We start from the raw sequence: 22,605 nt of genomic DNA on the forward strand, positions 1-22,605 counted from the left end.
TTGCGAGCTGAGCCCTTAGCCCCAGCTCCCATCCTCTCCTCCAGACTACATCGTCCAGTTTGAGGAGGACCGGTTCCAGCCCGGCGTGTGGCACAACCACTCCCGGTACCCTGGCAGCGTCAACTCGGCCATCCTCAGCCTCTCTCCTTACGTCAACTACCAGTTCCGGGTGATAGCAGTGAATGATGTGGGCAGCAGCCTGCCCAGTGTGCCCTCCGAGCGCTACCAGACCAACGGGGCACGTGAGTACCACCCACCCGGTCCCTCTTGCCGTGGTGACTTCTTGCTCTTAGCTCCTGGCCACCCCTCTCCATGTAGACTCTTTCCTCCTGGTGCATGATCCCAGCTCCTGTAACAGGAACAGATGCACACAGGTGAGGGAATGAGCTGGTCCATGCAGCACTACTCAAATGGAAAGACTGATACAAACGTCACTCCAGCAGAGCCTGTGGAAGGGAAGGCCGGTTCTGGCATACAGAGAAGCTCTCTAAAGCAAGGCTTTCATCCTTTCTGACCGCAGGAAGCTCCGAAGTCTCTTGGAAAATGAGACTCGAGTGTAAAAGGCATTTTTGTGCCAAAATTGCTAATTCCTTGTCCACTGCCAGAGCTGGCCAGGAGCCCACATCCACGCTATGAGGGTGCTGAGGCGCTGGCCCAGGGTGCCCAGAGAAGCTGTGGCTGCCCCATCCCTGGCAGTGTTCAAGGCCAGGTTGGACACAGGGGCTTGGAGCAAGCTGCTCCAGTGGAAGGGGTCCCTGCCCGTGGCAAGGGTTGGAGCTGCCTTTAAGGTTTATGGTTCCCGCCACCCCAGGCCACAACCAAGGCTTTCGTCTCCAGTTTTTGTGCCCAGTGCTTTGTATTGTGGAATTCCTGGGAAAATTCCTCTGAGGAATTCACCCGCTTTGCAGTTGTGCTGCATTTCCCACTGTAACCACTGCAGAGCCTCTCCTGCGGTATCTGCTGGCATCTAGTGTTGGGTTTGGACATTACTCGTCCTGTTTCAGATGCCAAGCGTAGGACTCGGCTCCGGGGCACAATGGCTCTGGCAAAGATGTAGGACATTCTGGAGGGAAAAAAGAAAGAGGCTCCTAAATAAATGGCCTGGTTTTCACCAGCTCTGAGAGGCTCCTGTTCCATTAACCTGAATGGGAGCTTCTGGAAAAATCAGGCCACTGACTTCTGCCTTGGAAGTACTTTTGGCTTGCACAGCGAAGGCGTTTGTACCACTCCAATGGTCATTCCCCAACATTATGAACTGCTCTTTGTTTTATTTCAATGTGAATTTCAGGTCCTGAAATCAACCCAACGGGAGTCCAAGGTGCAGGGACCCAGAAGAACAACATGGAGATAACCTGGACGGTGAGTTCTGTGCTGGGCCCAGCATCTTACCATCAGGGTCACAGACGCTATGATAGAGAGAACTCAGCATCTCTAGCATGTGTGAGGTACCACACGGAATAACAACACCTTCATGATCAGAAAAGGAATAAAAAGCAGAAGATGCATCTATAAGCGAGGCCATTGTTAGTGCCTAGGAGAAGGTTTGTGATAAAAACAATCATTTGAACTATGTCAGCCAAAGAAAAGATGCTGGATCAGAGATGCAGGTTAGGGAGGATGCTCAGAGGGTCTGATTCCTTAAGCAGTACACAGGGCGCACAGAGCAGCTCTTGCTTTTCCTCATGGACCAGCAGGTGTCACCCACAAACCAGCATCTGTAAGGAGGACAGAGAGCGCAGTAGCACCGTGGACTGGAATATAAGGCTATGGTCTTGGTCCTGCCTTGGGTCTGGAGGGCAAGGACTTGGGATGTGACTCTGGGAACAAATGTATTGCCTCCTTCGAGATTTGCTGATGGAGCATGAAATGAGAACCAGCTGCTGAACAGAACGTGCTCCACAGCAGCTGTTCAATGCACTTCTTCCTCCTCCTCACTTTCTTTTCCTGTTTTGGCCCATGAAGCCTCTGAACGCAACCCAAGCTTATGGGCCCAACCTCAGGTACATCGTGAGATGGAGGCGAAGGGACCCCCGAGGGAGCTGGTACAATGAGACAGTGAAGGCGTCCAGGCACGTTGTCTGGAACACCCCCATCTACGTACCCTACGAGATCAAGGTGCAGGCAGAGAATGACTTTGGCAGAGCACCGGAGCCTGACACCTACATCGGCTATTCCGGAGAAGATTGTGAGTACCTCCCCAGCCAGAGATGTCAGTGTTTCAGGGCAGGAGCCCTCCCAAGCTCAGTGAGCTGGCGCCTGCGCCTGGGACGTGTTCACAGCACTGCTTCAATTGGCACAAAAACCCAGTTCTGGGCATGGGAAGAAAGAGGCTTGGCCATTGGATTCTGTCCTGGGTCCTGCCTGCATGACCCAGGTCACTCAGCCTCTCCCATGCTCTCTGGAACACCCAGAGAACAGTTTGGGTTTGGGAGATGGTCACATTTCCCTTAGGATGAGGACTGGCTGTATTGCAGTTAAATCCCCATTAAATTCCTTGCCCTGACCTCGGCAGAGTGCTGAGCTCACCTCAGATGAGAGGTGCTACCCATGACCAAAAGGGCTTTCGTTCATCCTGGACTGGATTCTTGTGCCTCTCTATAATGCCCCAGCTTGGGCTCCTGTTTGCAACACACACTGGCTCAGCTTACCTTAAACCTCTCTGCCTGGTCCCACAGAACAGCCCCAGGTTGTTTAACTCTCTTTTCACCTTCTTTCTGGGCTTCTGGTATCACTTTCTGTGCCTGTAGCATCCGAGCTCCTGAACGACTCTCATGCTGCTGGGACAATGTGATTTCCTGACAACAGCTTTATTGTTAAACAAACATATATTAATCCCTTGCATTGCAGCATCAGTGGGGGGGGGGGGGTCCCTGGCTCTGTGACTTCAGGAGTACCAAGAAGTAAGGTAGATAAGCCAGGTAACCATAGAATCCCTGACTCATTTGGGTTGGAAGGGACCTTAAAGCTCATCCAGTTCCAGTTCTCCCCTTCCCATGCTAAAACCCCAACAGTCAGCTTTTAAAGCATGCACGTGTCAGTGAGGAGTGCTGGGCAGGGAGGTGATGCTATTCTGTGTATCTGCATGGTCATAGGCTCTGCTCACCCCAAAGGAAGGCAGCCAGGAGGCTGAGGATGGGCCTGTCACTGCTGTTCTATCAAGGTTGGAAACCCTCAGAAACTGACTTTAAGGAGGGAGAAAAGGAGATGAACGTCCCCATGAAAACAGGGATGGCAGAGCCTGACAATGGAAAGATGATGGGGGCAGAGGGGCATCTGTCTGTCTGTCTGGGGTCTTCAGGTACCGCTGGTACCTAACGTACACTCTGCTTTATCCTGACCGCTCAGATCCCAAGGCTGCGCCTACGGATGTTAGGATAAGAGTTTTAAACAGCACTGCCATTGCTCTGACCTGGACGCGAGTGCACCTGGACACCATCCAGGGACAGCTCAAGGAGTACAGAGTGAGCAACCCCAAACCTCTCCATGCTCACCATTAATACAGCTAACCTCCTGCAACGGGGATGACAGAAACCACTCCTCCAGCCATCAAACCCCTCTTGGGTGGCTGGGTGCAGACCCAGCTCTGCTCCAGAGCATCACCAGCAATGAAGGGCTTTGGTTTGGTGCCTGGACAGGCTTGGGGCTGCAGGATCTGAGGTGCTAAAGGCAAGCGGGGCTGCCCTTGTTCACCCAGAGAGGGACGTGGGGTGCTGCACCCATGCAAGAAGGTGTCGCCTGCCTCTAGAGCTGTCCATGGGGTGGCTGTGGGTATAGGTATAGGTACCTATAGGTACCTACCTACTCCAGTAGGTACCAACAGGTTAAGTTTTTGTCATCCCCAAAGTTCCTACCTGGTCTTTCATGAACACCAACCCCTGCAAAGCCTAAACCCAGCGGTCGTACTACCTGGCAACTAAAGACAGCTTGGATCCTGTTGTGGTGTGGTTTGTTTTAATGGTGAATATTTATTGCTAAAAACCTTAGTGTTCCTTTCCAGAGGACAGACCCCATTCAAAACAAGAAGAAGTCTGGACAGAGCCTCTTGTATCACAGATTAAGCCATTACCAAAAGCACGTGTCCTGCAAACAGAGCATTTCAGATCCAATGATGTGCTGGGCATAAAGCAAGCTCCCTGGGTACCACTTTCCTTTTTCCTGCCTCTGCTCTGTCATTCTGGTCTATTTTCTGAATGAATCTTATTTCTGCATGAAATAAGATTTACAGCCAGGGCTTCAAATGGGAGACTTCCCAAATTCAGGCTTTCCTTTGTGCCTGGATGTGACCCACCTCTCCTTGTCCATCACTACGGCGCTACTCCGGGTAGAAAGAGAGAATCACTTGATGCCTAGAGCTTGGGAAGCAGAAAACAGCTCGTTGTAGTCTGCACTGAGTGTTGTGTGACCTTTGGTAAGCTCCTAACCCCGTGCTCAGCCTCTTCCTCGGGTAACACCACTGACCTGCCTTGCCTGGGGGACGCGGAGCTTCATTAACTCCTCTAAAAGGCTTCTTGCAGCCACGAGATGCTCTTTGGAGAGGCAAAGTTTTGCTCTGCTTTTGTTAATGAAAGAAAAACAACCCAATTGCACTGACATAGGAAAAGCTTCACTTGCCATGCATGTTTCTTGAAGGCCTATTTCTGGAGAGACAGTAGTTTGCTGAAGAACCTGTGGGTCTCCAAAAAACGGCAGTATGTGAGTTTTCCTGGAGACCGAAACCGGGGCATAGTGTCCCGGCTGTTTCCTTACAGCAACTACAAGCTTGAGATGGTTGTAACCAACGGGAGAGGAGATGGGCCACGCAGTGAAGTTAAGGAGTTCCCCACACCAGAAGGAGGTAGGTTCCTTCGGGGGGGGTGATGTAGGGAGAGGTTTGGGTGGTTCAGCTCCATGGAGAGGTGATGCTGCTGGGGAGATGGGCCAGGGATGAGATTTAGCCGAGCATCTTGTGGGCAGCATCACTGACACACGGCTCTGCCTTTGCCACCACGGGAGAGGTGACATCTCCCCACCTAGAGCCAACTGCTGGCACTCTCAGCCACCCAAAAATGCCCTCCAAGTGCTTTGACCACATCAGCCAGTAGCTCTTAGGTGGAGGAAGAGAGATGTTTCAGCAGCACAGCACTGTGCCCTTGATTGCCTGACCTGCAAATGTCCCCACACCTTCCTGTGCTGCGGGTCGGTGAAGAGGAGGGAATGTATTCATTGTGCTCAGTAAAAGGCAGTCAAATCTTCCCAAGACCTGAGTACTTTTCTCCTGAAAGCCCATCACTGATACCCTGTCAGGCTGTTAAGGCAAGAGCACCTCATTCTTCTGGTTAAAGAGCTTGTGTCAAGGATGAACTTGAGATTTTCATTTCCTTGCTGTCACGAGAGCTATTTATAGGCACACTGATACCTTTTTGTTGGAGCTGCACTCTCAGAGGCTGGTGAGGAATGTTCCTAGAGCACAGATGGTTTGGACACAGAACAGCACAAAAACGCAAGAGGAGAAAAGAGCAGAGGCTGGAAGCAAATCCTGTCTCAAGTAACAGAAAACACTGTTGTGGTTTTTCTCACCTTCTTCATCCCATTCCTGCTGCACAAGGAGCAGCATCTCTTCCTCCTGTCTTACCATTTTCTAAGGGTTTTCACTTGATCAGCCACAATTAAGCTTGTTCCAAGAGAAAGGACTGTTTCAATAGGGTGGTTTTCCAGTCAGGGGCACTGGATGGAGCTGCGTTACCTGGGTGCTAGAGGCACACAGACTTTGAGGTACCTGTATGGTTTAGGGTAGCTGTATGCATACATGGGTGGCACTGATTGAAGTGATTATAGTGGATTGGACTCTTGCAATAAGGAAACTCTTGATATATTTTTTCCTATACCATAAGCTATTTTATTGCCTATCCATTCTATCTATGTAACATACATTGATGTTTAGGAAACTGAATGATACTCTGCGAAACTTCTGGTTAAAGGAACAGAAATCACTGATGTCTCAGATCAGAGCACCAAGTTAAGACACTACAATAATGAGTAAACCAGGAGAATAACTGAATTCAAGAATGTATAATGCTTTCCTTCCTTTACTAGCTCTGAATAAGCAGTCATAACAGCAGCCATTCCTCAGGGTAAGGACCACTATATACGCACAGCACCAGCCCCCTGTTCTGGATCTCTAGGTGTCAATAACACAGTGATGCTTTGCCATAGGAGAAGCTGCTCTACTCTTCTTCACTGTTCCAACAGATAAATAGATGAGATGTAGATGCTGGGTTGCATGGGGGCTGTAAATAAGAGCAGTAAAGTGTGTGTATGACACAGAGAAGTGGGCCCTGAACTGTGTCATAGCTCTGCTTCACACTGCAGCATCCTTTGCGGGTGCTGTGCGGGCACGGTGCTGCTGGGTTGCACGCAGAGCTGCTCTGCTTTCTGCTCCCTGCACACACGCTGCTGAAAACCCTGGGCTGGTGCATGGTTTCTGGCACAGATTCTTGTTCAATCGCTCTCTGACCTTTAGTGTGTGATCTCTGTGTGTGTTTGTGAGTGCCGAGCGCAGCGCTCAGCCTGCACTGTGTACAGTATTGTAAGGTATGTTCTCTTGTATGTTTTCTTTCCTTCTCCTTCCTGCTCCCATCCTCCTCCCAAGTGCCCAGCTCCCCCAGGTATTTAAGAATCCGACAGCCAAATCTGGAAAGCATCAATCTGGAGTGGGATCACCCAGAGCATCCCAATGGAGTCCTCACAGGATACAGCCTTAGATATCAAGCCTGTACGTTCCACGTGTTATCTTCTTCGTGATAATAACTGAGCCATTAAATGTGTTCCTTGCTGCTCCTCACCCCCTCCCCTAGCACAGAAAGGTCTCCATAAGGAACTGGAGACTTTGACCACAAGGTGAGGCACGGTGGTGCCGAGGGGACCCTGGAGCAGTGCTGGGCAGCTGCAGCACCAGGGAGGGTGGAGGGTGCTCAGCAGTTCACACTCATCAGCGAAGGGAAATAAGCTTGATCTCTGATTTAAAGACCTTCAGGCTCGTTCCGAGCAGTTCATGTGCTCACAAGGTCCTGCCTGTATAAGGAATGTGCTGGGAGTGCAGAGCCCACAGTGCCTGGGGGGGTCCAGCCTTCTCCAAGACTACAACCCTAAACATCCCCTCCAGCAGGTCCCCCAGCCTGAAAGCCACCAAGTGCCCCAGCTGAAGTGCATTTAGCAGCAGCTGTGGCTCTGAGCACTGACCGCAGGCTGGCCCGGGGGGTGAGGCGATGAGGGAGCTCATGCAGGGTATTCTGCACCAAGGCTGAAGCCGCCACCGCCTGCCTTTCCTCCCCAGTTAACGGATCCAAAACAGGCCGAACCCTGGTAGAGAACTTCTCTCCCAACCAGACAAAGTTCACCCTGCAGAGGACAGACCCCATCTCGCGCTATCGCTTCTTCCTGCGCGCACGGACCCAGGTGGGAGAAGGAGAAACCTTGGTGGAGGAGTCCCCAGCCCTGCTGAATGAAGGTATGTGCGGTAGCACCAGCTCCTGGCTCTGCCGAGGAGGGAGGGGGTGATGGCACCTGCGGGAGCCAGAAACTGCAGGTCACAGGATGGGCAACCAGTACAAGAGAGCAACTGGTGCTCAGCTACATTCTACTGCAGAGGCAGATAGAGAAATGGATGGATGGATAGATAGATAGATAGATGATAGATAGATGGATGATAGAGATAGATGATAGATAGATAGAGATAGATAGAGGGGTGAATGGATAGGTGGATGGATGGATGGGTAGAAAGATAGACAGGCAGACAGGATCAAACACTGCAGCAGTAATGCTATTGAGGTGACTGGGGATACTGTCCTGTGCTCCAGGGAACTACCTTGCTGCACCTCAAGCAGTCAGTGCTCCTCACGTGCCCAGGAGCAGGAGGGCATCCTGCTCTGCCCATGCTAAAGGTGAAGCTCCAGTTTACAGCCTCTGCATGAGCTAAATAAGGGGCAGATGTGAGTGATTCTGATGTGGCTCGACGGGGGTGCAGCAGTTGCATCCCCCAGGGCAGGGGCTCCAGTGCCACCTCCCTGCCACCCCATAATCAGCAGCTGCCCTGACCCTCCAAAGCAAAGCCCCAGCTCCCAGATCCATAATAAGGTCAAATGCCCATTGTGGGACATTCATCAAACAAAGTGAAAGTTCAGGAGCCCTGAGGGAGCAGCAGGAGACAAAAGCTTTCTCTTTCCTTTCCTTAGCATTTGCTAAGAGACCTATGATTTGGTTAGTGCCTCGATGTAATGGGGTTTCTGTCTCTCTTCCATCTCCCCCTCCCCAGCTAATGGCTCTAAGTAGGAAAAGTCATTCCTCCTGATGGCCCAGTGGAAATAAAATGCTTCCTGACACCTTTTAGGTGGGCTCCAGCATCGCTCATTGCAGTGACAGGATGGGAGATGGGGCTGCGTATGCTGTGGGGGGAGAAATCAGCTAAGTTACACCCTGGCAAACACGAGAGAGGGCACCACATTGCTTTAAAAGGATAGAGAACAGGATGAAGACAGAAGCTGGTGGTGCTGGTAGTGGAAAGTCGTAGTTGTTTCAGATCCATTTGCTCTACTGGGTTTGTTTCTATATGCTGAGAACAGCACAGATAAATGATACCATAACCAACCTTGCTGCACTGACTGGTACCAGGAAATGGCAGGTAAGGTTCCTTGCCAGGCACGTAAGTACCATTGGCAGCTCCAAATTCCCACTTGGATATGAAGGTACCTGCTGGAAAGCTATGCAAAAGACAAGCCTGAATGTAAAAAAAGCAGCAGATTAAGACAATTGAACCCATTAATGCCTTCATTCTGCTTGTCAGACTCATTCACCTGAGTTTAAATGCAATGCTCTGATGTTGTGCACCACGGGCTCCAACCCACACAGGGCAGGACGAGCACTGATGTTAGAAACACACCAGCAAAGCACTGAGGTGAAATTGAGAGGGTCACAAATGGCCCTGAGTGGATTAGTGGAGCTGGTGCGTGTCTTAAGAGGTGATCCCCATCGCCAAGGGAACATCCCTGCTCTCTGCAAACAGCTCTGATGCACAAGGAGGGTTGTACCTAATGCATTTATCCCTTCTCTCTCAAGTCTGGTGCCTGTGTGCAAGTGGTCCCTGAGTCTCTTGTTGGTGTGTTCTCGTTGTTTTTATATGTTCCTCTGTTTTCTCTTCCCTTCTCTTCTATGCTGCTCTCTTCGCATTCCCCTCTCTATCTTGGCGCTGCCCTCTGAAGCCACGCCAACCCCAGGTACCGTACCAGCGGAGGAGGTAACAGGCATGGGGCAAGGCTTGCTCGGGGTGCTGGCAGTTAAGCATGCACTCCATTAACCCTTTCAATGGGAAGATGAAGCGGCAGGAGGCTAAATTGGGCTAAATATGAGACGACAGCAGGTAAAAGCAAAGCCCCGAAGGCAGAAAGGGACAAGGGCAGGCTCTGCAGGGGGGGTCTGCAGAGATCAAAATATCTCTGAATGGGGCTTAACAGCCTCCCAGCTGCCTAATGACAGCCACAGCCACCAAACACTGCAGCTGCCACCGATGATGAGCGAAAATGAGAGCGGAGATGCCCTATTAAAGAGGTTTTTCATCCCAGGTCTGCACAAAGCCCTCTCCCTTTTGAAGCCTCAACATCCCCACCCTATTTCCCAGCCAGCCCTGACTCGGTGGCGCCCATCCTGCACCTGGGCTCTGTCCTGCAGGATTTAAACTGATTTAAGCTGGAAACCAGCTCACGGTTGCTGCTGGAGCTGCTGCCTCCCTTGGCCACACAGGTCTGTGTTATAGCGTGCGGGCACCACGAGCCACACATCTCCCCATGCTTCTTTTAGGGATTTTTGTACAGGAAAATCCTTTTATTCCCCGGCGCCCATTGAAAGGGTTAAGGACAATGTCTGTGCCGCAGCTGTGCATGTCTGCATGCGAGGCTATTGCTGGCTTTGCCCTCGACTGCGTGTTCCTACAGGAGACAAAACCCTTTTCTTGTAACAGGGGCAGCATCTCCACTGCTTCCAAGGAACCCCAAACCCCCACTTTCACCCAGTGTCAACCCTGCAAAACCCAAAGCAGAGCTTCTGGTTGCCCAAAGGGCGCCCGCCTCTTACAAAAGCTGCAGATGGGACTTTCCTCCCCACCTCCAACACCACCTTTGAGCCAGTGTTTCAGGAGCAGGGGCCCTTCGAGCCCTGTGACCGAGCTCGGGATGGGGCTCGCGGCAGCACAAGGAGCCCAGCCAGTCAAAACGTGCCCTAAATGCTTTTGGTCTGGAGCATCAGCACTCGCTGGCCCTGCACCAAGGGCTCTGTAAGAGGTCCTGCTTTGCCTTGACTGGACACAGCCCTGGGGCTTCCCACGGAGGAACAGCTTCTTAGGGAAGGCTCTCCCCAAGTGATGCAAGTGCAGGACCCGCTCTCTGCACCCACAGGTTTTGCTTTCCTACCTCATAGATGTTTCTCCTCCTTTTATTTTGTTGCAGTGATGTCTCTCTACCCACTATTGTTTTGCATTTCCTTTTCCTTTCTGAATAGATGCCAATCTTTTTCTTGCTGTATTTTTCCTCTTCCTAAAAAGAAATAAAGGGGGTAACAGATTGGTCTGCTTTGGGTGGTGGGAAACTGCGCATGGATGTCACCTCTTAGCTTAGAGGATCTCTGTCCTTGGAGTCTAGGATGGCTCTTTTGCTGCTATAGCTCCTACTTCAGCCAGAGTTTAGCTTGTCCGCAAGAATCCAGCTCTTCTTTGTGGATCAGGATCACCTTCTAAAGTACCTTTCTATTGCTGAAGTTGGAAAATGCAACGTGATCTCTTTATCCTTCCAGCCTCATCTCATTTCAATTTCTTCCACCACTGGAAGCTAGGTGAATTATTTGCCATTTAAAGGATAACTCAATGACAAAGCCCACTGGTCCCCTTGTATTCTACCTTCTGATAGGAGAAATAATAAGGAGCAAAGATAGGCCAGAGCTGGAAGAAGTCCTACCCGGAGTAGTAGCTCATTGAGTGCTAACTCAGCCGTGTTCACAGCTCCTCACCGTGCTGGGCTCCAGCAGGAGGAATCAAGGCAGTGTGAGCCATGGTGAGACCCAGCACACATCCTTGTCCCGCTCTTGAGCTGGGTCTCATCTCTTTAGTTGTGAGAGCTGTTTGTCCCAAGAGGCTGTTTCTCCTCCCCACAAGGACAGGGTTCAAGTGAAACACTGCCTGACCTTCCTCGGAGCATCCCTCCCTGCTCAGTGACCTAGATTTCTGTGGATCTTTATGGATTCACAGTGAAAGTTGTCTTAAACTGCAGGAAAATGCTCTCTGCCGTGGGCTGCTAAGAATGAGAACAAGGCCTTTTTCTCATAGACAGGGTCAGAGTGGCTTGGGATGTGTATGAGAAACTGGACCAGCCTGATGAAATCAAAGTGAAGTGCAAGGACTTTCCCATAGGAAAGGCTTTATCTTTCCTGAAGCCAGACCTGGGCAAAGGGAGAGGTGATAAAGGAAAAAGGGAGGTCATCCAAAAAGGGCTCTCATTCAGGCTATGGGTGAGAAAAAAATCAAAACTGGATCCTAGATTACCCCTGTGTATGGAAAAACTTCATCAGAGACTGTAATGATCGTTGGTCTTGGACTTTAAGGAAAAAAGATGGACTTTTCTTTGTTCCCTTCTTGTCCCTCCATAATTAGGAACTGGAGGAGAAAGATCCTATTGTTCATTTTAGTAACAGCAGTGGAACAGTGAGAACTGCTGACCCCTCTCTTTCAGAGGCTGCTCAATTGCTCCTTTCTATTCTTGACTTTCTTAGAGCTGTCATCAGATTTGGGACACTTTAGGGTAAAGACTTCACAATTTCCTTCTGTTGTTAAAAGCTGGGAGAGGGCGAGAAGCAACAACAGGAAAATCTCTGCAAACGCCTTTGGCTGCTGATCAAAACCCATGAAAAATGCATCCCATTTCCCCCAGCCTAATTATTTTGTAGACACACCCAGGGGAAAGCTCTTCCTACAGCCCAACAACGCATTAAAAGCACCTTTAAATAATTAAAGAGACACATGGCTGTGTGGTGTTTCCTGTATTTTGCACCAAGCCCCACGCGCTCCCTGCAGCGCTGGAGCAGGACTCGAGCCCCACTTTCAATCCCCCCCTTTTTGCTTTTAGGAGTCTTCCACTCAGGTTTTATTCTACAGAGCTTTTGGGGCTCCTTTTTCCTGGCCATTCCTGGCCAGAGGAGCCAGGCTGCAGCAAGGAGCACAGCCCTCCTGCTGCAAGCATCTCCCTCATTACTTAGCCTATTAATTGCTGGTCCATTACAGCCACCCATCTCCTCTGCTCCACGATCTCCGGGACTTGAGAGGGCAATAATGCATCTTGCAGACAGTAAAAGCATCTTAGCAAAGACGGGGCCTCCTAATGAGCTGGATGCTCCTTGAGGAAGATGGGCAAGGCCACGGTGGGAGCAAGAGAAGGGAAACTGCTGGTGCTGGCTTTTGCTCTGGGGATGCTGGGTGTAGTGGGGTGATTTCAAGCCTGTTTCCACCATTTGGGAAAGGGGCAAAGTCCCTCCTCTGCGTTGCCTCCTGCTTCCAGAGAGGGGAGGTTGCTTTTCCCCCTCATCACACAAACAGTAGAATCCCAGAGGGAAGAGCTTCTGCCTAAGAGCTCATCTCAGTCCCCCCTCTGGCAGGTTAAAGCCATTCCCCTTGGCCTGTCCCTACAGGCCCTTGGCCAAAGTCCCTCTCCAGGTTTCCTGGAGCCCCTTTAGGCACTGGAAGGCTCAGTCCTGTATTTACACTTGAGGCAAATGCTGTCAGAGCTCTCACCAGAGCCTCACGTTAGGAATGGTGCCCTGCAAGGCTCAGACATGTTAACCCTGAGGAAGAACTGCAGCCACTTGTGCAGGAGGATGCGTGTGAGCGCTGGGTTTCCCTGCAGTGCTGCCAATGCCTGGCCACCCATCCCTGTCCTCCCCGCGCTGCTGGGAGCAGTGATCTGTGCAGGGTGGGCAGCGAGGGGGGACCCCAGCACCCCAGGGAAGGGCTGTGGCTCCCCATGGGGGGGGGCCCTTTTCTTTGGGGGACAACAGAGCGCTCTGATCTCTGCCAAAGGCCGCCTTCATCTCCTGGCAGGCTGGAGCCGGCTCTCATTAGGGGCTGCATTTCAAAGCCTACAAAATGCCCCTTATCTTCTCTCCCCCAAATCTCCCAGCTGAGCTTCTCCCCCGCATACATTTCACATTGAAACACAAATGAGGCTGTAGCTTTGAATCCCGGGGCAGCTTAAGACTAAATCGCGCCATGGCTGCGGGAGCCCTGCCCAGCTGTAAAGTCACCTTCCTCCATCCTGCAGCATCCTCCCCTCTCTGAACTATTGCTTCCCAGACTCTCCCCATTCCCACTTTTTCCCTGCTCCTTGTCCTTCCGGGACCATTTTTACCCCAGTTCCATCACCCCCTCCTCGATCTCACCCAGGGACCTGCTCAGGAGTGAGCTGGCGTCATTATTCCTGTTATATTGTGATATCCCTGCTCTCAGATTGCTTTCACTGAGTGCTGGGGTGGTTTGGGCAAATCCTGCCAGCCAGAGCTGAGCAGCACAGCACAGCCTGATGCTGAATGGGTCAATGCAGCATCCAGGAGGGTCTTGGCACTGCAGATTCACCTGTGTGTGTATATCTGCATGTAATACATAAAGATGGTGCCCTACACGAGAGACAGCAAAGCTTTGCCTTATCCCAGATAATCTCTTTCCATCTAAGGGCTAGAGGAGCATTAAAGCTGAAGCTCTCCTGCTAAAGCCATTACAGCAGTGCTAGGTGATGCAGATAGTCCTCAAAGGGAGATGCATGATGCAGAGACAGGCCTGGGAGACAGCGGAGGGGGAGGCTTGTATGAGGTTTCCCACCAGCTCCTGCCTTTCAGCAAGTTACTTTGTGCCTTCTTGAGTCTTATTTTCCTTAAAGGGGAGCCAGGGATTCACAAGGGAAATGCTGAGACTGCAATAGCAAAAACCGGTGTTCATGACACTGTTTGTGTCCTTTGCAAACCTATTGAGGAGCTGCAGCCTAATCAGGCTAATGGTGTCATTAACGTGGTGACACCAATCTCTTCACCTCTATGAATCAGCGAAGATGGATAGCAATATTCTCAACCCAGAAAAGGCTTTTGTAACTTATAAACCCGGGGCACAGCAAAGCCCTTCATCAGTGGCCAGGTGATGGAAACCACAGAATCATTCATAGAATGGTTTGTGTTGGAAATGACCTTAAAGCTCATCCAGTGATGAGCTGGAAAGGTGCAAACCCTGAGGACAAAGCCATGCCATTTCCCATGGGAACAGGTCCCCTCCCTGTCCCCAGCCCCTTGCCTGGCTGTGCAAGGCGGGTGCTCTCTTTGGGTGGCTGCACTGCTGCATGGGGCTGGCTGGATGCTGCGTGGGGCACAGCTTGGGGTGGGCTGGTGGGTTTGGGATGTGCTGGTACCCGTGGAGATGGGCTGAGTGACCTCCTGCTCTGCTCTGCTGCTGGAGCTCTGCGGGAGCTGAGGTTTCAGGGCTTGGCTCTCACTGGCGAGAAGGAAAGCCCTGGTTTAGTTCTTGGAGACCTTTTAAAGTGCTTTCCTGGGGCTATTTGTGTTCGTGGGTGATATTTCAAATAGCAGGGTTCATTTGCCTAACGGGGATTTGTAATCCCTCGATCTACAGTCAAAGTAAATATAACTGAATGCAAGCATCGCAGGGTAAATCTCTGCTCATGTACCTCAGGCAGTTCAAGCAGCATTTCAGCTGCGTTCTCAGACCCAAGCCATTGCAGTTTGCTTTGGTGGTGGTCAGGACCCCCTCAACCCCACAAAGTACATATTGAGCCCTTTGCTCAGCACAGGTGAGATGTGGATGGGGGCTATGTAGAAAACAAGTTGCTGAGACTTTCCCCTTGGACAGTTTGGGATGCATCAATCCCTTTATCCTAGTTCAAATGTAAATTGTGAGGGGTGGGGATGGCAGAGAACCATCCCTCAGTCACCAAGGAGCAAAAATCCACCTTAATGCTCAAGCTGCTCCGTCACAGGCTGCAGGATGAGGTGAGCCAGGAAGGGAATGGCTGAGAAGCTGCAGGCTGAACTGGCAGCTCAGAAAACTGGAGGTGTAGTCCAGGGGCTGCAGAATTAACGGGATTGTGGCAGGCCTGGCCCACGACAAAAGGGATTATTATGTTTTCTTAAGAGATAAATCCTATTTCTTATTGCAGGGAGAGCTCTGAGTGCCCTCAGCGCCAGCTCTGTGCTGGGGGATGATGGAGCAAGGACAGCCCATCCTGTGCCTGCCCCAGACACCCTTCACGTCCCTCCTTCCATCCCTCCATTCTATTTAAGACCAGGGTACTGGGGAGCACTGGCAGCAGAGCAAAGGCAGAAGAGAAGCAGGTCCTTCAGCCCTGGGAAAGGGATCAAGCAGAGGGTGCACAGGAGCAGCTCCCCTTTGCCCCAGCATCATTGCCTGCCTGTGGCCGGCTCCGCATGGGGATGGGGATGGGACAAGCGGGTCAGGCTCGTGTTTCCCGGTGCTGTTGCTGCCTCCCACCCCTGTCCCTGCGCTGTGCTGCTCTGCTCCCCTCGCGTGCCGCATGTCCAGCCTTGGGGATGGCGAGTGCAAGCCCCGAGGTGCCATCACCTCCTCTAAAACGCCAGTGTTTCCCTCTCCCAGCTGCAACTGGGGTGCCTCCAACTACAGTCGGTCTAACCAGTACTACAACCACCCCAACTACTACCACTGCTACCGACACTACTACCACCACTACCGACACTACTACCACCACTACCGACACTACTACCACCACTACCGACACAACTACCACCACCACCACCACTACAGCCGCCACCATCGCCGCAAGCACTACAGCAGCTCCAGAGAGGGCTCCGGCAGCCACCACAAAGCAGGAGTTGGGTACTGCGCTTTCCTTTTCCTCTAACCCCTCTAACCCTACTGGGACCTTCCCTGCATCCCGCCCACAGCCAGGATTAATAACGGGCACAGGGGCAAGTTAAGGCATTCCACACTCTGGGAATGGCTTGGTGTGGAGATGGAGGTGGTACAGGCTTGGGAATTCAAGTGTACAAGTGGCCCCTGGCAATCTGGGGGTCTCTGTGCCACCCTCCTGGTCTAGTCTCAGGGTTAACACAGCTCTCCCTGGGGTGTTGTGGTGCTGAATTAGCATCAGTGCTTGGGAAGGAGGTGTAAGACCCTACAGAAGCTCTCTAAAGTATTATCTCATGTCTTTCTGCCGTTAAAAGAGGGTTCTGTTACTATTCTAGATGATGTCACTTCAAATTTAGCCCACCAACTGTTAGCTAAGAGACCTGTCATCACTTATATGAGTCTTTTGGTTTATGCTCCTGCTCTTTGTGATGGAACCTAACCATAGCCCACGGGAGAGCTGGGGAAGTCTGAAGTTCCTGCATGCAGGTGTGCACCAGGTCAAGAGAAACTCCTCGTGCAGTCAGCTAGGGATGGGACGCTCAAACTCTGCTTTGGTGAAGGCAGATCCCCCGTGATCTCTGTTTTACTGACAGATGCAGAGAGCTGTATCTCACCGAGCCTTGGTTTGAAAACACTGCTATAATGCAGGCTATACTTAATAAACAATCATGGGCAGTTATACTCAGGTTAGTCAGAAATAACTCAAGCTAGCAGGAAAAGGGGAATGCAGCCAGAAGAATACAGCTGCACGGCTGGACAGGATACACTCAGAGGTGTAAAAGGTACAGAAATCTTTGTAACTCTTCGTTACAAGGGAAAGGAGAGAGCAGCAATAATGAGGATCAAAGTTGACACCCATTTAACTCAGGGATTGGATTATTCAAGCAGTTCAGTCCCCTTTCTTTACATTCTTGCATAAGATTAGCTCAGGATGGTTAAAACCCCACCAAAACCATGTGCTGAGAGGTCCTGCCTCCACCTGATGCTCTGCAACTCAGAGGCACATTTCCTGCTCTGTGCTCATTCAGGTGCAGCCCCGACCCAAGAAACATGAATTTGGCACCTCCCCAGCCAGTGAAACCATTCCCTGGGCGCTGAACCACAACAAAACCACCTTAAAAACTGGTGGCAGACAGACAGAGGAGCTTCATCACTCGAGATGAGGTCCTGGTGATTGCTCCCACGACACAGCCGCTAGGCAGTGACTACGTGGGGAAGCATTGCTAACTGGAAACAGGCAAGCCAGTGGTGAGGTGCACTCTGCTGCAGAGCAGGGAGAGCACAAGAGGAGCTGCAGGAGGAGCCACCCGTGTCCCCAACCACCCTGGGGACACAGGGGAAGAGGCTGAGCTGTAATGCAGGCAGACAGGGCAGGCGTGTGGCAGCACAGGTTGTGTTGGCAAGAGGGATTCTAGGTCAAGTTCCCAAGCTAGGATGCCCTAAAAGCCACATCACCGGCCTCAGCCCGGGGACTGCAGTCATTGGTCTGTGTTTTGTCAACCCAAAACCTCAGCTACGCCCTGAAGTAAATAAGAACAGCAATAAAAGCAAGGTGTGACTTATCTGATGCCACTTACACACACATCGAACCAGCGCATTAGCTCTAGTGACTAGGAACGAAGTTCATCCGCTCTCCAAAGCAACGTCGACAATCCTTAACTTCAAAATCAGAAACGAGTGACTTCATTGCCCCACTGGCTGTCTCTAGACCCAGTAACACGACAATGCTCTCTCCCAGTCTTTCCTCCTCCGTTGTGGCAGTGAGCCCGTGCGCACTCATGCACGTGTCCGCTTGGACATGAGTTTAGTCAAGAGATTTCCCTGCTGACCAAAACCCTCAGGGATGCGCCACAGAAGCCTCCAGACTCCAACGATGAGCTGAGGGCGGTTGGACTTAAACACCAACACACAATGAGCTTCTGCTTCCAAACCTCCCCCAAAGGTGTAAAGTGAGGGACCTTGGGAGGAACACCTAACTTGTAGGTTAAGACCAAAGCATTAACTTCAGGCATGACTCTGTGAGGTTTTACCAACACCAGATGCTATATGGGGTCTCATTCGTGTATAATCCAAAATACTAACTCCTCTTCTAACCTGTCCACCAGCCACCAATGGATCGTCCATATGGGACATAAGAGCTATGGCTAATAGTAACTGGGCAAACATCACCTGGAGCCACAATTACTCTGCAGGAACTGACTTTGTGGTTAAGTATATCACCAGTAAGCATCAGATCGCGTGGGGACTCTACAGGGTGGCGACGCCAGTAGAGATCCTGCCAGCTCCCATGGTTGCAACCTTGATGAGGGTGTGGAATGATGCTCTGTGGCCATGTGGAGGATGGGAAAGGGAAAGGCATGGTCTTGGCTGTTGAGAGGGCACCAGAGCTAATCCTGGTGATCTACAAGTGATTCCCCCTCCTTGCACTGACTGCCACAAGATAGGGCTGTATGTGGTCACACCTTAAAGAGCCTGAAAACATAAATATATATAAGTATGAAAGAAGATAAACCTTTAAACAAGCGAAATCTATCCCAATTGGAGAGCAGTTCGCAATAGCTTTGAAAATGGGCTTCTTGAACCTGGAGTTGGCAGAATCCTCTATGATCCCAAACCTCTCGTCGTATCGGATATCATTGTCTCTTAACATTGTAAGGCTACATCCTTAGTGTGGAAACTCAAAGCTGGTATCTCTGCTTTTAGTACTTGCTTAGAAAGATGTTTACATGTTGTTGGTTGGTTGTTGGGGGGGTTTCTATAGATAGGCAGTTACGACTACTGCTTATCTCTGACTTTATTTCCCAGCCATTTCAGCCCTCACGTTATTTGGTAGACCAGGCTTAAATCAGCATTTATGAGCCGAGTAGGTGTAATCATTGAGAGCAAACCACTTCTGGCCATTTACAAGATCACTTAAAAGATGACCTTGATTTCTCCTTGAAAGAGTTCCCAACACACAGCCGGTGCCTGGCCTTGCTCTGCAGCCTGCAGGGCTTTGGTAGCAGCACAGGCCGGGTAATGCTCAGCCTTCCCGAATTCAGGATCCACAGCAGCTTCCCAAGCCCTAAATGCCAAGTATCCGAGCTCCCAAAGCACCCACCGCCAGCCCTGGGTCTTCCCCATCACTGGGAAGCACAAAGGAGGGGCGATGCCTTCCCAGAGCTGGGTCTGGGATCAGGATGGGCTACAGCAGCAGCAGTGGATTAGGATATCCTTATCAGGATCTGGATGAGAGGGAGGAAACCTGGGACATTCCAGCCCTTTCTAGTGTCACTTGGAGCAGGCAGCACGCTTTCTGCCCCAAAGCCACCCTTCTCCTGCCCCACAGCACTGCTCCCCCGGGAGCCGCGCACCTCCAGAGCCACAGACCAAAGCCCCACTTCCAGCTCGCTTAGAATTCAGTGGATGAATGCTCAGCATTAAACTCATCAGCAAATGATTCCTGACACAGTGCAAAGAACAGCTCATCCCTGGGTAAAGCCTGGGAGCAACCACCCCATGAGCTGAAGGGCTCAGCTCCTCTCTCCCCCAAAAGCAACAGCCTGCTAGCAGGGGTGAGCAGTCCCACAGCATGGCTAGCCCAATCTAGCTCATTCAGAGCCTTCTTAAGCTACCAGCAAAACCAGTGCCCAGGTCCCACTCCCAAAAGCACAAGAACTGTCTCCTTTACTGAGTCCTGCAGCATCTCCATCCAGCTGAGCAGGACCAGGCAAAGGCCATATTTTGAGATAAATTCCCAACTATCCAGACCTGAGGCTGGGCAGACAAAGGCTCCATCAGGGCTTAAAAGTCAGGAGAGACCCGGATAGCTACCGGTCTGTCTTCCCAGTATGGCAAGCAGGGATGCAGCAAAACCCACTCCTTATTCCTGCCTCACTGAGTTCCTTCTCAGTGAGTAAGGATCACAAAGCCGTTAACAGCTCCTTGCCCACCCAGCTGGGTTATTGCTGCTCAGTGGCCAGGGACAGTGTAACGCGTTGCCTGCAGTGTCAACACGGGAATCTCTCCGCGCCTCCTGCGGCTGGGTTTGATGTGCGGTTTCTGTTTCTCAGGTAACAACACAGAGAAATCTATCCCTGTTAAAGCTCAGACCCCTTCCTCTGTGCAGCTGGCGAATCTGACGCCGGGAATGATGTACAAGCTGTGGGTGTTCCCCATATGGTCTAGCCCCAGCGAACACTCGTATATAACCTTTACCACCAGCTCAGGTGAGACGGGCTTCAGCGCTTCCGAGGCATGTCACATCCATCACCACCAACGTCATTCGCGTGGTGGCGGGAGGTGGTTTGACCATGACTGCATGGAACAACCCTCATCCAACCCCCAGCGGCCCCCTCCCCACCTCTGCCTTTATGAAAGAGCCACCCCAGCATCACCAGGAGGTTGCTCTGCATTGCATGGAGGTGGAGAGCCCCAGGAGGGGATGGGGATCCCTTTGAAGGAGGGTGGAGAACTCCTGTTGCCAGCGGCTCTGCTGGAAGCCCTGACACTGGGTCTGCACTTCCACACAGGCGTTGCTACTCATGGTGATGGTGGGTGCTTTGATGGAGAACGCGCACGTGGTTGGCCCCGGGTTATGGCAGAGGGGCAGGCAGGGAGATCCTGGTGATGGGACAGAGGCGAGGGGCAGGACCAGGAGGGAGAACAGCATGTTTGCAGGCCGCCTCGGTCCTAGTCACGTATTAACCGGGTTTCCCATCCTCCAGGTACCTTTCCTCTGGCAACTTCACATTTAATTGCACAAGCAATTTCCAGGTTTAGCACCTGAGTGATTTTTACAGCTTTCTAGTGATGGGCTTTGCACCCTGCCCACCGAATGCCCGAGAACCCCCTTACTGCCTTCCACAGGTTTTCTATTGAGCTTTATGCATTTATAAACCTTCACCGTTCACACTCAATGAGTTTCAGTAAATCAAAAGTTCCCCTGTGTTCACCCGGGGCTTTGCTGTAGGAATCTGTGCACAACATCCCCCCAAAGCTGAGAAACCAAGCAGCAAGCTCCACTGAGCAGCCCACACTGAGAGAGGTGGTAGAGGGAGGCTGTGATTTTCAAAGGCCTACAATTATCTTGCTCATGTCCAGCCGTGTAATGGAAAGCTCGAGCACTGATTAAGTCTCTCTGCTGAGAAGTGCAAAAGGGAAATGCAATGCACAGCGAGGGAGTGCTGGAGGGGCAGCGGCTCCCCCCGCATTCTCTATGCACGTCTTATTTGGTGTCCAAAACTTTGGCAAGCCGTAGCACTGCTGATTAATTCCCCGAGGTGCTAAGACGATGCAGGGACAGATGGCAACTGCTGGTGTTTCTGCATGGCTAATGCTGCCCAACACTGAGAAACAACCTGCAAGTGCTGACCTTGGCTCTGTCCTGCCCCTGAGGTCTAATGTGACCATTCCAGCCACAGACACTAAGAGCTGATTTGCAACTCAGTCTCTCTCCAAAACATCCCCAATTTGGTTTCTTGCTTCTGGACCCTTCCCTGCCTCAAATCGCCCCCGGCTCCAGAGCCCCCATTCATACCATGTGTTCCTGGATGAGTATTTCCCAACCTGGACCCGCCTTTTGTCTTTCCTCCCCTGCTTTTCACCCACTTTGGGAAGTGGGAGGTAGAGGGCAGAGCCCCTGCACAACAGACAGCAAGGGCAGGGAATCATTAGACAGAGAGGGGGGAAGCAATACCCTTGGCTGATGGATGCTGGCAGTCTTGGCGTATCTATTTTCTGTAACTGAGGGGTTCCTACAGATACTATCGTTGAGACTAAAGGATGGGGCCACTTTCATCCCTGCGATAGAGGCAGATGGGTGACCTGAGCCCTATCACTGTGGGATGCAGAGCTGTCCCCATCCCTGCATGCATAAACACTGCAGATCCATTTTGCTGCTGGCTGGATCCTGCTGACACAAGCGTGTGGTCCCTGCTGACAACCATAAACCATCAGGAATGCTTCTGGCAAAACAACAGCAGCGTTCAGGGTTTGTGCACTTGGGTTTCATGTTTTGCAAATAGATCTGCCAAATGGTCCTTCAGGCTGAGGGCAGATAACAAACTCCACCCTCACCATGGCTGCAGGACACTGCCCTAGGACTCTGCTGCTGATGGAGAGCTCAGTAACCAGGGCTCTTTCCAGGAGGAAAGGACACGTCAGAACTACAACCATAGAACTCTATCATAGAATCATAATCCCAGCTTGGTTTGGGTTGGAAGGGACCTTAAAGCTCCTCCAGCTCCAACCCCTGCCACGGGCAGGGACCCCTTCCACTGGAGCAGGGTGCTCCAAGCCCCTGTGTCCAACCTGGCCTTGAATACTTCAAGGAAGAACTTCTTCCTATTACCTAACCTGAATCTCCCCTCTTGTCAGTTTAAAGCCATTCCCCCTTGTCCTATCCCTACAGCCCCTTGTAAAAACACAGCTAAATACAAAGAGATCTGTATTTAAAGAAGAAATAAAACTCCCCAGCGTGTACAGACACGGGGAAGAGGATCCTGTGAGACTTCATACACTTAATGGTCTGCTTGACAAGAAAGACAAAAATGCTGCTGCTCTCTGTTGGTGGCACACTCCGGTTTGCTATTGGCATACCCACAGTGACTGTTAGGTACCGTGTCTTCTGCCACAAGATTCTAGTTCATTACAAATAAAGCCCCTGCAGTCGC

General features: G+C 51.4%; 1 protein-coding gene across 1 annotated transcript in view; it reads left to right on the forward strand.

Moving 5' to 3' along the window:
• Positions 1 to 22,605, forward strand: part of NFASC (neurofascin) — a gene marked incomplete at both ends in the record, with an annotated part of 47,443 nt that overhangs the window by 16,480 nt on the left and 8,358 nt on the right. Inside the window, 12 exon segments of the mRNA XM_080633117.1 lie at positions 45 to 242; positions 1,289 to 1,359; positions 1,963 to 2,185; positions 3,346 to 3,461; positions 4,630 to 4,834; positions 6,629 to 6,751; positions 7,313 to 7,486; positions 9,234 to 9,257; positions 9,260 to 9,268; positions 15,680 to 15,919; positions 18,058 to 18,174; positions 20,005 to 20,160. Coding sequence (XP_080489243.1) covers positions 45 to 242; positions 1,289 to 1,359; positions 1,963 to 2,185; positions 3,346 to 3,461; positions 4,630 to 4,834; positions 6,629 to 6,751; positions 7,313 to 7,486; positions 9,234 to 9,257; positions 9,260 to 9,268; positions 15,680 to 15,919; positions 18,058 to 18,174; positions 20,005 to 20,160 — 1,656 coding nt within the window.

This window comes from Psittacula echo, assembly GCF_963264785.1.
Source record: "Psittacula echo genome assembly, chromosome: 22".
Classification (NCBI taxonomy): Eukaryota; Metazoa; Chordata; class Aves; order Psittaciformes; family Psittacidae; genus Psittacula; species Psittacula echo.